Raw genomic sequence first — 17,901 nt, 5'->3', positions numbered from 1 at the left:
CCAGCCATCTCATCCTCTGTTGTCTCCTTCTCCTCCTGCCCCCAATCCCTCCCAGCATCAGAGTCTTTTCCAATGAGTCAGCTCTTCACATGAGGTGGCCAAAGTACTGGAGTTTCAGCTTCAGCATCATTCCTTCCAAAGAAATCCCAGGGCTGATCTCCTTTAGAATGGACTGGTTGGATCTCCTTGCAGTGCAAGGGACTCTCAAGAGTCTTCTCCAACACCACAGTTCGAAAGCATCAATTCTTCGGCGCTCAGACTTCTTCACAGTCCAACTCTCACATCCATACATGACCACAGGAAAAACCTTAGCCTTGACTAGACGAACCTTTGTTGGCAAAGTAATGTCTCTGCTTTTGAATATGCTATCTAGATTGGTCATAACTTTCCTTCCAAGGAATAGGCATCTTTTAATTTCATGGCTGCAGTCACCATCTGCAGTGATTTTGGAGCCCAGAAAAATAAAGTCTGACACGGTTTCCACTGTTTCCCCATCTATTTGCCATGAAGTGATGGGACCAGATGCCATGATCTTCGTTTTCTGAATGTTGAGCTTTAAGCCAACTTTTTCACTCTCCTCTTTCACTTTTATCAAGAGGCTTTTTAGTTCCTCTTCACTTTCTGCCATAAGGGTGGTGTCATCTGCATATCTCAGGTTATTGATATTTCTCCCAGCAATCTTGATTCCAGCTTGTGCTTCTTCCAGCCCAGTGTTTCTCATGATGTATTCTGCATATAAGTTAAATAAACAGGGTGACAATATACAACCTTGACGTACTCCTTTTCCTATTTGGAACCAGTCTGTTGTTCCATGTCCAGTTCTAACTGTTGCTTCCTGACCTGCATACAAATTTCTCAAGAGGCAGATCAGGTGGTCTGGTATTCCCATCTCTTTCAGAATTTTCCACAGTTTATTGTGATCCACACAGTCAAAGGCTTTGGCATAGTCAATAAAGCAGAAATAGATGTTTTTCTGGAACTCCCTTGCTTTTTCCATGATCCAGCGGATGTTGGCAATTTGATCTCTGGTTCCTCTGCCTTTTCTAAAACCAGCTTGAACATCAGGAAGTTCACGGTTCACAGATTGCTGAAGCCTGGCTTGGAGAATTTTAAGCATTACTTTACTAGCGTGTGAGATGAGTGCAATTGTGCGGTAGTTTGAGTATTCTTTGGCATTGCCTTTCTTTGGGATTGGAATGAAAACTGACCTTTTCCAGTCCTGTGGCCACTGCTGAGTTGTCCAAATTTGCTGGCATATTGAGTGCAGCACTTTCATAGCATCATCTTTCAGGATTTGGAATAGCTCAACTGGAATTCTATCACCTCCACTAGCTTTGTTCGTAGTGATACTTTCTAAGGCCCACTTGACTTCACTTTCCAGGATGTCTGGCTCTAGATTTAATAGGTCCTCAATGAATGTTTACCTCAATGAATACTTACCATGGTATCTTTCTTTAACTCCCAGTGAGCAGAGACACTCCCTTAGGTCTTAGCAAAGTAGCTTATTCCTTGAAAAAATGTTGCTTGGTTGTATGTATACAAATGTTTAAATACCTGTGTATGAATGTATGATTCCATGTGCCTCATTTATTCAAGGGCAAGTACTCTGCATGGGTCTGGAGTGATTAATGTAGTTCTTTGATGTGTGTGCACGTGTGTGTATGTGTTTGTGTGTGCTTCTGTAGGACAGTCAGATCTCAACAGCCATACAGGGCTGAGCTACCTGAGTCGCTGAGCTACTCAATGACTTTTGAGGTATCTTTTGTTCAAGGATTGCAATAATTGCAATAGCTAAGTCTTATGTTGTACTTACTATTAATAAATTTCACACACTTTGCATGTATTAACTCATTTTATCATCACAACAATTCTAAGAAGCAGGTACTATTGGTATCCATTTACATATTATGAAATGAAAGGACTCAATCGTGTCTGACTCTTTGTGACCCCATGGATTGTAGCCCACCAGGCTCCTCTCTCTATGGAATTCTCCAGGCAAGAATACTGGAGTGGATTGCCATTTCCTCCTGCAGGGGATCTTCCCAACCCAGGGATTGAACCCAGGTCTCCCACATTGCAGGCAGACTCTTTCCCAACTGAACCACCAGGCAAGCCACTTACATATTATATTATTAATCCTTATAAGAACTGTGGAGAGTGAGTGCTATCCTTATTTAATAGGCGAGAGTCAAAGGTAAAACACCAACAGAATTTGAATAATTTGTGAAAGGATATGCAGCAAGCCGCTGAGGTGAAGTTTGCTTAACCCTAAAGCATATTTTTTTTCCCTTTTCATCAAGCGTCATCCAACCACATTGCTTTGTTATCTCTTAGTGAAAGTAAAACCTGACTCTTGGGTTCAGGATGGGGAACGCGTGTACACCTGTGGCTGATTTGTGTCGATGTGTGGCAAAAGGCACTACAGTATTGTAAAGTAATTAGCCTCCAATTAAAATAAATTAAAAAAATACTGGGGTGGATAGTCTTTCCCTTCTCCAGGGGATCTTCCCATCCGAGGGATTGAACTCAGGTCTCCCACATTGCAGGGGCATTCTTTGCCAGCTGAGCCAGAAGGGAAGCCCAAGAATACAGGAGTGGGTAGCCTATCCCTTCTCCAGCAGGTGGTCCCAACCCAGGAATTGAACTGGGGTCTCCTCATTGCAGGCGGATTCTTTACCAACTGAGCTATGAGGGAAGGCCAATAAGAGCGTTACATTGTATAAACTCTAAGGACATGTGCTGTTTGGTATTCTTTGTGCTAGCTTGTCTGCCCTGAGTGATTGTTATATAATAGTCTTCGGTGCAGCTTTTTTCATGCATGGCATCTTCCCAAGTAAATTGTAGGTGCTTGCGGGGAAGGGACAATGTATTGTGAATTGTGTGTATGCAGTGATGACATATTGTTTGACGTCGTGTTTTCTTGCTAGTTTACCTCCCACCTCTGCAAACACATTGCCTGAAAGCATCCCCCTACATTATTCTTTCTCTGACTTTTGTGGAATTGTGGTCAAGTTTTCACTGTATATCACTGCCATTTGAACTGTCATTTTGTGAAGGTAGTATATAAAATAAAATTAACTTTAAGGGTTCTGAAAAAAAAAAAAAAACAACAACCCTGGCTCTTCTGTCAAAGATGAACTGCAATGTTGCTTACGTGGCCGTATAATGGCTGCCCCTACTAACTTCTAGCCTCTTCCTGGTTCTTTGCTCCAGCGACTGTGTCTCTTGCAGTTCCTTCTCACCACACCTCTTCCCAGCCACGAGACCTCTGCACATGGTGTTCACTCTGCTGGGGCTCCCTCTTCTCTTTTCTCTTTAATAAATTAACTCCTCTTATCCTCTGTCCCAGTTTCATGACAAGTTTCTCAGGGAAGGTTTCCCTGACCTTGGTAACGTCAGGGTCAAGAGCACTTTTTGGAATGTTCCTTTTTTTAATCTCAAGTATCCATCCATTATTGCAACTATCATTGCTATACAATTTATGGATTACCTTCTATTTCCACTGGGTGTGTGTAAGCTCAATGAGGGCCAAGGCTGAGTCTCCTTTTCTCCAACTTGTATGCATACTGTGTCTATAATGGAAGGTGTTTTCAGCCTAGGTGCTGCTGACAGCTTGGGCTGGATGCCTCTGTTGTGAGGGGCTGTCTTGCTTGCTGTAGGATTTCACGGTGTCCTGGGTCCTGCTTGCTGGGTGGCAGTGCAGTAGCTTCTGCTCTGCTTATGGTAACCAAACCTTTCTCCAGACATTGTAAATGTTTCTCTGGGAGCCTCAGTTGCCCTCAGTTGAGACCCTTTGGGCTAGGCATATGGAAGGTGCTCACAGCTATTGGTTGTTGGGGCTTCCCTGGCAGTCCCATGGTTAATACACCACGCTTCCAATGCACGGGTTGTAAGTTCCATTCCTGGTCAGGGAACTAAGATCCCACATGACACAGAGAGTGGCCAAAAACCCCTCAACTATTTGTTGAATATTTGAATAAATAGCTCAAGTCTCCCAGGACTGGGACTCTATGGGAATTAAATTTTCAATTCAAGATAACGATTGAGAGGTTAGTATATGAACCCAGAATTGTAGCTAACTGAGTCGTATATGGAATACATCTTTCTATCCACCTAAGATTGTCTGATGCATTTTCCTCACTGTTGTAAAGATACCTCAGTTAAAACCAGAGCCTCTTCTTCTCCATGCATTTCTAAGGAAGCATCAGTTCTTTCTTACCAACTCTTCATTTTAAGTAACACAGATTAACTTCTGTCTGAAAGTTTTCTTCAGAAGTAAGGTAACGGACTCACAGACATAGAGAACAGATTTGAGGTTGCCGAGAGGAAGGAGAGGAAGAGAGGACTGGACTCGGGATCTGGGGCTGGTGGATGAAAACGGTTGCATTTAGAGTGGGTCAGCAACAAGGCCCTGATGTGTAGCACAGTAAACTATTTTCAGTATCCTGTGTTAACCATAATAGAAAAGAACATTAAAAAAAGAATATGTAAAAATAGAAGTAAGTTGTCTATTGGAGAAGGCAATGGCACCCCACTCCAGTACTCTTGCCTGGAAAATCCCATGGACAGAGGAGCCTGGTAGGCTGCAGACCATGCGGTCGTGAAGAGTCGGACACGACTGAGCAACTTCACTTTCACTTTTCCTTTCATGCATTGGAGAAGGCAATGGCAACCCACTCCAGTGTTCTTGCCTGGAGAATCCCAGGGACGGGGGAGCCTGGTGGGCTGCCGTCTATGGGGTCGCACAGAGTCGGACAGGACTGAAGCGACTTAGCAGCAGTAGCAGCAAGTTGTCTATGTGGGTCCTTGTTTGGGGGGAATGAGGGAACAACTGAACAGTTCAACAGCTAAGAATTCAAGACACATCTACGGTAAGGGGAGGTTGGACAGGGGACTTATGACAGTGAACTCACACACACACACACACACACACGCACACTCATTCATTCCATATAGCTGACCACAGAAAACTAGGAAGGGCCTAGACTTTGGGATGGTCTTGACCTGGGTTTGCATCCTGATTCAAGCCACTGGCTGCCTGTCAGAGCCTGTGTACACTGTTGGAGCCATTGCCCCCAGTCCCCAATTCCCATTCATTAACCCTCAGGGGAAAAACACTTTGAGTAGATGAAGGAAACTCACATATTTGATTACCTAAGAATGTGTTTCCCATGCCCCATATTTTATCAAGAAACTATTAGGAATCACTGCAGATGGTGAGTGCAGCCATGAAATTAAAAGATGCTTATTCCTTGGAAGGAAAGTTACGACCAACCTAGATAGCATATTGAAAAGCAGAGACATTACTTTGCCAACAAAGGTCCATCTAGTCAAGGCTATGGTTTTTCCTGTGGTCATGTATGGATGTGAGAGTTGGACTGTGAAGAAGTCTGAGCACCGAAGAATTGATGGTTTTGAACTGTGATGTTGGAGAAGACTCTTGAGAGTCCCTTGGACTGCAAGGAGATCCAACCAGTCCATTCTGAAGGAGATCAGCCCTGGGATTTCTTTGGAAGGACTGATGCTGAAGTACTTTGGCCACCTCATGCGAAGAGTTGACTCATTGGAAAAGACTCTGATGCTGGGAGGGATTGGGGGCAGGAGGAGAAGGGGACGACAGAGGATGAGATGGCTGGATGGCATCACTGATTTGATGGACGTGAGTCTGAGTGAACTCCGGGAGTTGGTGATGGACAGGGAGGCCTGGTGTGATGCGATTCATGGGGTCTCGAAGAGTCGGACACGACTGAGCGACTGAACTGAACTGAATGATGGACCATGCACTGCATGGAAGGAGAAATTTGTTGCTGCGATAGCTCTACTTCTCTTCCCTGATTTTCAGGGACTGGATTTAATTAATCCCAAAGGGAATTTGGGTGAAGAAGGAAAGCTTACTGGTATACTTTCCTTCAAGAAAACTATTTTTAAAGAGCAACTTAAAAAAAAATTAAAGAATGTGAATAGGGGATATAAATTATCAATGCAGAAAAATTCCTTGTGCAATTCCCGCACATGCCATCTTCCAGGAACTTTCATGTCCTAATTGAGACAAGCACAAAGCAAACGTAAGGACTTCAGCAGGAGGCTTAGCAGAGGGTCACTTGGGGTGTGACCTCAACGGCTGAACCCTCAGGACTATCATCGATGACTGAGGAACATCAGCAAGAGTGAAGATAAACAGGCTCTCAGTGTGGGTCACTATGAAAAGAAGATTGGTTTGCACATCTTTGATATGTAAACTTGAGTTTACACAGAGCCACTGGATGTTTGTTTCAAAAGGATATTCTCATTCTTTATAGACGTCTGAATGGGTGGCATTGGGTAAGGGATGCTGGGAGCAACACTTTCCCCAATTACTGCTGTTGATTCTGATGCAGGGATCCAGCTGACGGCGCCCCTAGAGATACATTGCTCTAGAGGAACTCAGGTTTGTACCAGAACCCTTCTGCTTATTTCATTATTTTGTATTAGGCATTTTAAAAGAGCTTTCTGATAGCCTGTCGGTGTTCAAGAAATTCTCTGTCCAAGATGCCTGACACAATGGGGACTTTACTGGGACAAAGCAGGACACGTCCATCTTTGCATTCCAGGCTCACATGGCTCATTCCAGCTTTGGGTGAGTCTGTGTGGACTAGACTGCCTGCTACCATCACTTTACTTCTCTTTTTAAAAAAGTTTTATTTTATATTGGAGAGACCTGGGTTCAATCCCTGGGTTGGGAAAATCCCCTGGAGGAGCGCACGGCAACCCACTCCAGTGTTCTTGCCTGGAGAATCCCCATGGACAGAGGAGCCTGATGGGCTACAGTCCGCGGGGTTTCAGAGTCGGACACGACTGAGTGACTGAGCACAGCACAGCACACAGCTGACTAACAATGCTGTGTGAGTTTCAGGGGCACAGCAAAGTGATTCAGGCTTATATATATACACACACTTACCTGTTCTTTTTCAAATTCTTTTCCCATTTGGGTTATTATAGAATCTTGAGTAGAATTCCTTTTTGTATACAGTAGGTCCTTGTTGGTTATCCATGTTAAATAAAGCAGTGTCTATATGTCAATCCCAAACTCCCAATTTGTCCCTCACCACCACCTTTCCCCTGATGCTGGGAAAGATTTAAGGCAGGAGGAGAAGGGGGCGACAGAAGATGAGATGGCTGGATGGCATCACCGACTCGATGGACGTGAATTTGAGTAAGCTCTGGGAGTTGGTGATGGACAGGGAGACCTGGCATGCTGCAGTCCATGGGGTCACAAAGAGTCGGACCTGACAGAGCAACTGAAATGAATATTCCATTGTGTATACGTACTGCATCTTCCTTCTCCATTCCTCTGTTGATGGTCATTTAGGTTACTTTCCTGACTTGGTTATCATTAGCAGTGCTGAAATAAGCACTGGGGTGCTTGTAGACTTCTGAACCACGGTTTTCTCCAGATATGTGCCCGGGAGTGGGATCATCACATTACTTCTATGTGCCATGCCAGGCACTGCCAGTGTATTTTAGATACGCTTTCAAAATGATTAAATTAAAAGCACTTGTTTTGAAAAACAAACTTCAGTTTCTTGGAAAGGGCGCATGTGAATTACCAGGGGAAAAATACTTATGTCATCATTCTGATTTTTGCCTGACTTTACTGCATTTTAACATGCCTCCAACATTTGTCAAGTTCATCTTGCGGGCAGGACACGGGGCAACATGAAGAATGGATGCCAGCGTGATTGTGGCGTGCCATCAAATGGTCACCTCTGAGTGATAGATAATGCTCTTGAGGAGGGCCAAGGATGAAGACATCAGACCTGACTCCAAGCTGGCTTCTGAACACTGGGGATTGAGGGATGTCCTGCATCTAGTACTTCTTCAAGGAGGCATTCCTTTCCGGATTTCAGTATATTCATTTGTCTTGCTTTGCAATCATTTAAATTAATACTAAACAAAGAGGTCTGTTGATTCTAGATTCTCTAATGTCTGGAGGAGAAGAATTTGTTATTTTGGGAACTAGTTGTTAGAATATGTTCTTCCTTTTGACTTGATGAATACTCTCCATAAGTTGGTAAATCTTCATAATTTAAAAATTATATATGCTTTAATCTCAAACTCTAAACTGGCTTCAAAATTGCATGCAGATACATCTCCTTCCACCTCCCAACCTCCACTACTCATCCACCCAGAGATTTTAGAAAGCATAATTATTTGTTATTCTAGGATATCCTTGATTAAATTCTCCTTTATAGACCCAAGCCTTCCCTCCCTCTCATCGACCACCACATATTCCTGGATTTTCCCCCCTTTATTTCAGGAAAATATATAGATGCACATTGTTGGTGTTTTCTTTTCTGCTTCAGTATGTCTCATCAAATGTACATTCACTTTTGTCAAAATATTATTTGTAAGAAGTGTAATGCTTGCAGAAGTCCCATGAGAAATCTGGACAGCAAATAGCTTATTAAATGTGGCCAAAATGAGACAATGAGGTTATGATTGGGAGTTTTTTTTTTTATCATCAATGGTATCTGATGCAGGTGTTTTTCTACATGGAGTACAAAGCTTCCCCTCTGTAAAGTGGATGTCCAGTTATTGGCAAAAATCCTCTGTGTCTCCTTCCCCCCAGAATGCATATCCAATTCTGCTTAAAAATATGAAAGGTGATTATCTCATGGATAACAGGCAGCAATTATAAAGTTTTATCATATTCTTCAAATAGAGAATAAAGAGTTAAGAAAACACTTTTAAAATCTGATATCTTAGTCCCTTGAAGAATGGAAATTTCTGTTTCACTGATTGGTTTTAAAGAAAGTGAAGTAGCTCAGTTGTGGCTGACTCTTTGTGACCCCATGGACTGTAGCCCACCATGCTCCTCCATCCATGGGATTTTCCAGGCAAGAGTACTGGAGTGGGGTGCCATTTCCTTCACCAGGGGATCTTCCTGACCTAGGGATTGAACCTGGATCTCCCATGTTGTAGGCAGACACTTTACCGTCTCAGCCACCAGGGAAGTCCTTATGAGTAGATGGTCTTATGAGTAGATGAGTTTTAAGGAAGCAAAAATAATTTTAGCTTGGAGGAGGAGTCATTCTTGATTTAGGCAAGCACTTAAATCAATAGCTAAAAAATTTCAGACGTACAGTTTCTCTTGAGATATCAGTTGATCTAGCAATGATGGAGAGAGGTGATTTCTAGTCACAGAGTCTGAATGGGATGCTTTGACATATTTCTGCTTTCAGGCAACCTGCTTTCCTACTGGGAGCCTGGAATTTTGATAATTGTGCCTTATCATACAAGTGTAGCATGTCTGTGTGACCAGCCCCAGATAAGACAGTAGGGCTCTGAGTCTCTAGTGGGCTTCCTCCGGCAGAAGCATCGCACACATGTTGCTGCCTTTGGCCTCTGTAGAAGGAAGTGTTCTCTGTGCGACTCCGTCAGGAAGAACGCCGGAAGCCCGCACTGTTACGCCCTTTCTGCTTCTATTGTGTATTCTGTTGAGTCTAATAGATGTCAGCCATGAGTACAGTTATAAGCTAAATCTTATGAGTCCTTCTAGCAAAGCATCAAACATCTTGCTGATCACTGGACCACTGACACATGCGACCTCTAAGCAGTTTTTTTCTGTCTTGATTTCGGAGAACAGGAATGTTCTTTTCTCACATTCAAATTTAGAACTATCCAGCTTTTACCTCAGCCTTCTATCTGTATTTCCTTTCCAAGATTCTATGACACAAACATAATCACGTCTTTGCTTTATTCCTCAACATACTTAATAGTCTCTATAACAATATAGATTTTCAACTACTTTTCTTGCTTTTAGTCCCTCCCTAATTTTTTTGAAGAACCTGAGGGTTCCAATTACTGTGTTCATCCAGACTTTCTGCAATCAAGATTTATTTTTACTGGGTTCTTTCCTTTCAAGCTGATAGGTATTAATACTTTCTCTCTTCTACTAACTTGTTTACAAATTACCTGTTTGTCTTACATTTTCCAAAAAGCATATTTATTTGCTGCCTGCCCTCATCTGTGCTCATTATCCCAAGGGCTTATGCGTATTTTGTTCCTTTAATGTCTTTCCGTATGGTTTCCCGGAGAAAGGATAGATAACCTTTTACCTGTTTACACAATGCAACACTGATCAGCAAAATAAACCAGACACAAAAGAGTATGTACTACATGCAGCAGTCAAGATTCAGGCTGCAGACGGAAACCAGACTAATACTGGAACAGGGAAAACTTAATATAAAAGGAATTATTAGTCTAGTGATAGGGGGTTATCTAGTAAAAAGGGCAAAGGGAACTTTAACACAGGAATTGAAGGTAAAAGGAGTATCCCTGGCTTCTAGAGTCGAGGCTAAAGAATCAAGAAATGTATGCTTTTGTTATTGTTTTGTTGCTAAGTCGTGTCCGACTCTTTTGTGACCCCATGAGCTCTAGTCCATGAGGCTCCTCTGTCCACGGGATTCTCCAGGCAAGAATACTGGAGTGGGTTGCCATTTCCTTCTCCAGGGGATCTTCCTGGCCCAGGAATTGAACCTGCATCTCCTGCACTGCAGGTAGATTCTTTACCATCTAAGCCACCAGGGAAGCCCCAAGAAAGAGATATACATGTAAATATATACACATATGTGTGTGTGTGTATATATATATATAAATGATGTTTTATATATATAGTAAAATGATGCTTACTTTGGTGCAGACTGGACAGAGGGTGACAGGGGTCACTGTACATGGACATGTATTGCCTATTTACAGAGGGAAAAGAGAAAAGAAATCCCTACTTGTCTGGTGAAAAGAAAGGCATGTGAAGACTTAGAAATCCCCTTGGGAGTCAACTGGCTGAGGGGTCTGTATAGCTGACTCACTTTGCTGTCCAGCAGAAACTAACACAACATTGTGAAGGGGCTACATACACTCCAGTAAAATATAAAGCTCCACACATCATACACCCACCCAATTATCCACCCTTTATGTGGACACCAAAAGGCCCGCACCACTGGAACAAAAAGAATCAAAGAAGAAACAACTTTAGGAAGGCATCCCCCTACCCCCAAGGCTGGGATTCTGACCTACCTGGAGAGTATGTGATTGTAGCCTTCTAGAAAGTTTGAGAAGTTTGCTGAAGTCACAGAAATATACTCCTTGAAATGCAGGTAAAAGTCTTTGGGAAGCTGTCCACTGAGGCACTGGTGATACTTGCTAGGAAACCAGCTGGGATGTTGGAAAAAAACTCAATGCAAAACCATCCTTTAGAATTCTAGCAAGAGCCACTGGAACATGAGTGTCTGTGGGTGTCCCACACACCACTGGCAGCCTTGACTTACAGGAACAGAACAGAAACGGCCTACCAGAGGGCTTCCCTGGTGACTCAGTGGTAAAGAATCCACTTGCCGGTTCAGGAGATGCAGCAGACACAGGTTCATTCCCTGGGTCGAGAAGATCCCCTGGAAGAGGATATGGCAACCCACTCCAACATTCTTGCTGGGAAAATCTCATGGAAAGAGAAGCCTAGTGGGTTACAGTCCAGGGGGTCACTCAGAGTCAGACATGGCTGAGCATCAGCAGAGCAGAGCCTACCAGAACCTGGAAGGACGCTGCTTCCTCCCGATGTGTCCCTCTAAGGAATCTCTCTACAGAGGACACTCCATGTTCTGCCAGTTAGCAAAGCAGCCGTGGGACGTCATGAAGCAGAATAGAAGAGCATGAATTGGGAGCTGAGGGGCAAGAGATTGATAACTGTTGCATTGTTTACTCTAAATTATGAAGTTTAAGAATTGGTAAAACTATTCTATGAGAAGAATTAAATAAATAGTGGTTGCCTCTGAAGTGCAGAATTGACTAGAAACAGGTACAAAGCAACTTTCTGTGTTATCCTGGGCTGAGCCAAGTTTACACAGCTGGATATACTTATCACAGTTCATTGAGCTCTGAAATTTTAAATGTGTGAATTTTATGGCAAAGATGCTATATCCCAGTAAAGGACCATTAACCCAAAATAATAGAAATGCAAGACTTCTGTCTGCAAAAGTATGTAACTTCATTGAAAGATAGTGGTTAAAATCTGAGTAAATGAAAACGTATGCCATGGCCATGGATCATAGTATACTATTTTTAAAGATATGACTTCTGAAATTGATTTACAAATCTACAGATTCACCACAATCTGAATAAAAATTCCAGTAGGGGTGTGTATATGTATGTGTGTATGTGGGTGTGTGCATGTGTGTGTGAGTGAGAGAGAGGCAGGTACTTGACAAGTTGATCTTAAAATCTTAAGGATTTCTGAAGGACCAAGAAGAGCTCCTGCATTCTTGAAGAAAAACATGATGAGTTGGCTTGCTCTACTTTTTATCAGGCATTACTGTGAATCCACAGTGATTAAGACAAAGTGATTTTGATGCAGAGATAGATGAAAAGTTTATTCTTTAGTTACCTCAAGGCACTGGCTATACTTCTTATTGAGTATTCCCTTCCAGACTAATGGGATTTGGGTGATAAAACTGCTGCGATTTGAGAGTTGAAGCACACAGGAAAGGAGTGAGAGAACCACAGATAAAGACCCACAGATAATCACTAGAGACAATTGAGGTAAAGAATCATCAGGCCCAAGAGTACTTCAGAAAGTCAATCCAAATAAGCTTCACATGCATGCATGCTAAATCACTTCAGTCGTGTCCCACTCTGTGAGACCCTATGGACCCTAGCCCACCAGGCCCCTCTGTCCGTGGGATTCTCCAGGCAAGAATACTGGAGTGGGTTGCCAGGCCCTCCTCCAGGGGATCCTCCCGACCCCGGGATTGAACTCGTGTCTCTTGTGTCTCCTGCGTTGGCAGGCAGGGTCTTTACCACTAGTGCCACCTGGGAAGCTCCACAGGTCGAGTAATTTAGGCGAGGGTCAATGATACACATCCCAGAAGACTTGGGACAAGGAAAATAATAAGAATCAGAATTTAGAGCAGGAGGCACTGATACACAGTCAGAGAGCCTGTTAGTTATGTGTTTATGGCCCCATCTCTAGACAGAGGAAGTGCTTTTCAGGCATTTATGATCATAGATGTCTAGTTTATCCAGTCAGAGAAAAACAATCCTAGGGCACCTATTATGATTGGCAAAATATAGGCTTTATGAGGACCTAGTAAAAAAAAATACCTCCAGGCAGATGTAGGCATGCTCTCTTCCATGATTCTATTGTACTATGTACTTTTGATGGCTAATGATTCTATGAAAGGACTCTTGTTAACTAGACACTAGATACATGAGTTTGCCAAGTGATTTTCGATAAGCAAGTAAACCTCATCCTTTATTATATGTCTGGATGGTGGGGGACTGGAGCTACTCAATAATTTGGAATCAATCCTTCAGCGACGTTTCTCCACTGGCCTTATAATTCATCCTTTCTTTCTTGACTTACCTGTTTTGAGTTATAAGTTAATGAGAAATATGATTCATGACATCAAATGTCACATTGAACTGTAATTGAAAACCTTACCTTCTCCTTTCTTCCCTGCTTTCCCTCCCCCTACCTTTTTACATTCTTCTCAATGCCCAGAAAATTGTTGCAGATAAAATTGATGCATGATGTCTTGAGAGGATAGGAGGAGAATGCCTTACACTTTACAAAATGTAAAGTCCTTCTTACTATTTCTATGTCAAATTATATTAAAATAATTATCCTCATTTTAAGAAATCATCAAGGGTTTGAAGAGAAAAAAGGAAACACTATCAATACAGGGTTATATGAAAAGTAGAAGGGCATTCTTGCAGGAATAGAAGATTAAAGCTAAATAAGTGCACTAGCTTGCAACATGTGAGATCACTGTCTTTAGATCACAAGTGGTCAAACGGTAGTCATTTCACATGGTTCAAGCTAATGCATAAACATCGGTTCTTTATGAAAATGCTTTTCAACAGTTATTTTTTTCTGAATTAAAAATAATAGCTTTGTCATATAGAAAGTCTGGAAAAAGATAAAGATGGACAGTGAATATAATGAAGATCATTCATTATCCCTCAAACTGGAGATGACCATAGTTAACATCTTGGTCCATTTGTGGCCACTTTTTCCTAAAATGTGCACATGGTGTGTTTTTCAAACGTTGGGTCATGCTGTAGAAGTAGTTTTACAGCTTTCACTGGTTGTAAGTGTTAACATTGCCTCTGAAATTGGAATCTGGGTTCAAATCCCAACTCTTCCACTCGTGAGCTGTCTGACATCCACCAGTTATTTAATCTCTTTGATTCAGTTTTATCCTCAGAAAAAACAAGGAAAGACGCTTAAATTCTACCCCAAATTAAGATGGTTCTTGAGGACACGAGTCCATCACCTCCTCCATCTGCTGACTTTTATGGATAGATAGATAGACTGAGACGGAGAGGCGTAGGGAGAGGGAGAAGGAAAGGGAGAGAAAGTGAGCCCCCTAGCACAGATTCTGGCAGACAGAAGGCACTTAACGTTAGCCATCACTAACAACTAGCAACTAGGAACTAACAACTAGCATTTGAAAACATATTTCAAGGCTACGTAATATTATCTCATAAGTAATTGTTTAACCAATCCTTTATTATGGGGAAACTGAACTGTTAATGTATCTTCATTGTTATTTCTAATATGCTAATGACCAACTTGTTCTGATTATTATCTTCTTGTCCCAGTTCTCAAGGACCTTCTGTGCTCCCATCTGTCCCCAAAGTCTCACTCCTGTGGACTGAATCACTCAGCCTCTCTGCCCTCTTGCTTCCAGATGGACTCAGCCAATGGGAGAAAAGGCAAGAGATGGGAGGATGCAGTCAGAGAGTGGGTTAAGTATTTATCTCCCTGCTCTTTTCCTGCATGGCCATTATTCTATAATAGGCTTTTCCCCCTGAGGCCAGAGTTCCACCAAGAGTCTCTTTTCGATAAATCTTGCTCTTATTGGTCTCAGATAATACTCTATCATCCTTTTGCCTTTTAGGTGTAGGGGTGATAATGGCTTCCTGCTATTGGTAGTACGTAAGTGCATTGACTACGATTATTGGTTCCCTTACTCATATGTCTCCATATAATCAGAATACTTTTTTTTCAGTTAAAATCTATTGAATGGGCCATCTTCTTCCAACTGATATCTGGATATTGCCTTATAAGTACCACTCTATATTACTTTATGATGCTTATGTATTACATTGATAGAAATTGCTGAGTCAGGACTTCCCTGGTGGTCCAGTTGTTGGGCCTCCTTGCTCCCAATGCAGGGGCCCCAGTTCCATCACTGATCAGAGAACTAGATCACACATGAACAATTAAAAAAATGAAATTTTCTGCATGCTGCAGGTAAAGATCCCGCATACCCCAACAAAGATCTAAGATCCTGTGTGCCGCAGTTAAGACCCAGCACAGCCATATAAGCTAAAAAAAAAAAAAAAAGAAATTACTGAGTCAAATGGCAGAAACATTTTAAAGGTCTCTGGTACACTTAGCTAAATAGTGTCCAAATAACTTGTACCCTTTTAAAAGATAATTTTAATATCAACTGAGAGAAATCCTTGTTGCATGGGAATTTGCACGAGCTGGAAACTAACCCTTGTCTGAGAGGTAAGACCCTCTCCTAGTTTTTCAGTTCAGTTAGTTGCTCAGTCGTGTCTGACTTCTTGTGACCCCATGGACTGCAGCCCGCCAGGCCTCCCTGTCCATCACCAACTCTCGAAGTTTACTCAAACTCATGTCCATTGAGTTGGTGATGACATCCAATCATCTCATCCTCTGTCCTCCCCTTCTCCTCTCATCTTTGATCTTTCCCAGCATCAGGGTCTTTTCCAATGAGTCAGTTCTTCGCATCTGGTGGCCAAAATATTGGAGTTCCGCTTCAGCATCAGTCCTTCCAGTGATTCAGGACTGATCTCCTTTAGGGTGGCCTAGCTTTCCTGGGGGAGGCAATTCCTGGCAAGAACTCTTGCTATGGCCCCTTTCATCTCACTGTTCCTCAGGGTGTAGACAAATGGGTTCAGCAATGGGGTCCCCAGTGTGTACACCAGGGAGACAAACTGATCCTGTTCGGGGTGGTAGCTGGAGCTGGGCCGCAGGTACATGAAGGCGCAGCAGCCGTACTGCAGCAGGACCACGGTGAGGTGGGAGGAGCAGGTGGAAAACGCCCGGCAGTGGCCCACGGCTGAGTGGGCCTGGAACACCGCGGCCACGATGGAGGCGTAGGAGGCAGTGATCAGGAGGAAAGGCACCGCGATGGCCAGTGTGGCCACCACCAGCACTGACTGTTCATGCCTGTGGCTCTGGGCACAAACAAGACACATCACTGGGGGCACATCACAGTAAAAGTGCTGAATGCCCCGAGCTGGGCAGAAGGGCAGAGAGAAGACAAAGGCCACCAGCTGGAAGGACAGGCAGAGGCCGAGGACCACGGAGGCCACCACCAAGTGGGCACAAAGCGTCCGAGGCATTATGATAGGGTACTGCAGCGGGTGGCAGATGGCAGCGTGGCGGTCGTAGGCCATGGAAGCTAGGAGGAAGCAGTCGGCACTGCCCAGCCCCATGAAGCGGCCCATCTGAGTGGCACAGCCCAGCAGGGTGATGGTCTTCTCCGACCGTAGGATGTTGGCCAGGAGGTGGGCACCACCACAGCAGTGTAGCCGATTTCTACTCCCGAGAGGCTGCCCAGGAAATAGCACATGGGCGTGTGGAGGCGGGCTTCGATCTGCATGGCCGCCACGATGAGGACATTCCCGGGGATGACCCATGTATAAACCACGCTGACCCCAAGGAAGGACAAGACGCGCGGCTCTGACTGGGAGGGATAGGCCAGGAACACGAATTCTATCCACAATGAGCGGTTTCCCCAGGACATTGAGTTAATAGACTTTCTCTGTCGAGAGTTATTAATACAAAGTTCCCATTATGTATGATGTAATCTGCATCATGATGATGTAATCTAAGATTATATTACATGAGCCCCTATGTAATCTAAGACTGAGTTAGAAACTACAAGAATTAAGACTTACTCCCTTTTTCTTCCCCCCTTTTAACAAGCTTCTTCACTTAAATATCTACAATTATACTTCTAACTGCCAAAAGTTGGGCTAAATTGTGTAAGATGTTTTTGAGGAAAAGAGTCAGAGGAAGTTTGTGGAATTTCAAACTATTTTCAGTAGAAGTGGAATGAAGATTATTTCAGTTAACTCCCAAGAAACTGTCAACAGCTTTTAAAGTTCAGAGATTATGAAGGGGAGGGCAGAAGCTATTCATCACTTAATTCATTTGTATGTGTTCTCAGTACCTCCTAAGACATTCAGTTGGAGATATATGGGTACAATATTCATAAGTTCATGATACGGTGTGAAATATATGTAACAAGATTGTAATAGAAACTAGATAGAGTCATAAGAGATGTATAAATTAGACGATTAAGTTTTATAGATAGAATGCATTTTCAATTTTGGGAGTCAGTCAAGACTTCATGGGAGAGAAAGCATGGAAGGATGACTGAGGAAAGGAAATTTATGGAAAACACAATTTAAAATTGTAACAATGGGAGGGTCATGAGAAACTGATTCATTCTGGATGGAGTGTAAGATGCTACAAAGGAGAACGGAAAGAGGAGATTGCCACAAGTTTTTACAAGGTTAAATACTTGGTGTAGTACGGTAGGAGGGTATATACCGTTTGGTAAGAGTAGCAGTGATGGAATGACATCATCAGAGTGCTGCTCTAGAAAGAGCAGTGCTGTGTGCAGCAGAGAACAGCTGGCAGAGTGAAACGTCAACTGACGGATTCAGATAAAATATCTGCACACTGTATGTCTGATAAAGGCTTAATATTCAGAATATACAAAAAACTTGCCTAGCTCAGTAACAAACAATGCAATTAAAAATGGGCAAAAGGCTTGAATACACAGTTCTTCAATGAAGACACACGCATGGCCAACAGGCATGTTA

At 43.0% G+C, this 17,901-nt stretch overlaps 1 protein-coding gene across 1 annotated transcript; it reads right to left on the bottom strand.

Moving 5' to 3' along the window:
• Window positions 1–15,870: 15,870 nt before the first annotated feature.
• Window positions 15,871–16,814, bottom strand: LOC102413783 (olfactory receptor 10W1-like). Its single transcript, XM_025266295.3, is given in 2 exon segments — window positions 15,871–16,580; window positions 16,583–16,814. Coding segments are annotated over 2 exon segments (942 nt in total).
• Between the last annotated feature and the right edge of the window lie 1,087 nt (window positions 16,815–17,901).

Source organism: Bubalus bubalis, chromosome 16, assembly GCF_019923935.1.
Source record: "Bubalus bubalis isolate 160015118507 breed Murrah chromosome 16, NDDB_SH_1, whole genome shotgun sequence".
NCBI lineage: Eukaryota > Metazoa > Chordata > Mammalia > Artiodactyla > Bovidae > Bubalus > Bubalus bubalis.
The sequence above is the reverse complement of the archived record's forward strand: the minus strand, read 5'-3'. Positions and strand labels throughout refer to the sequence as shown.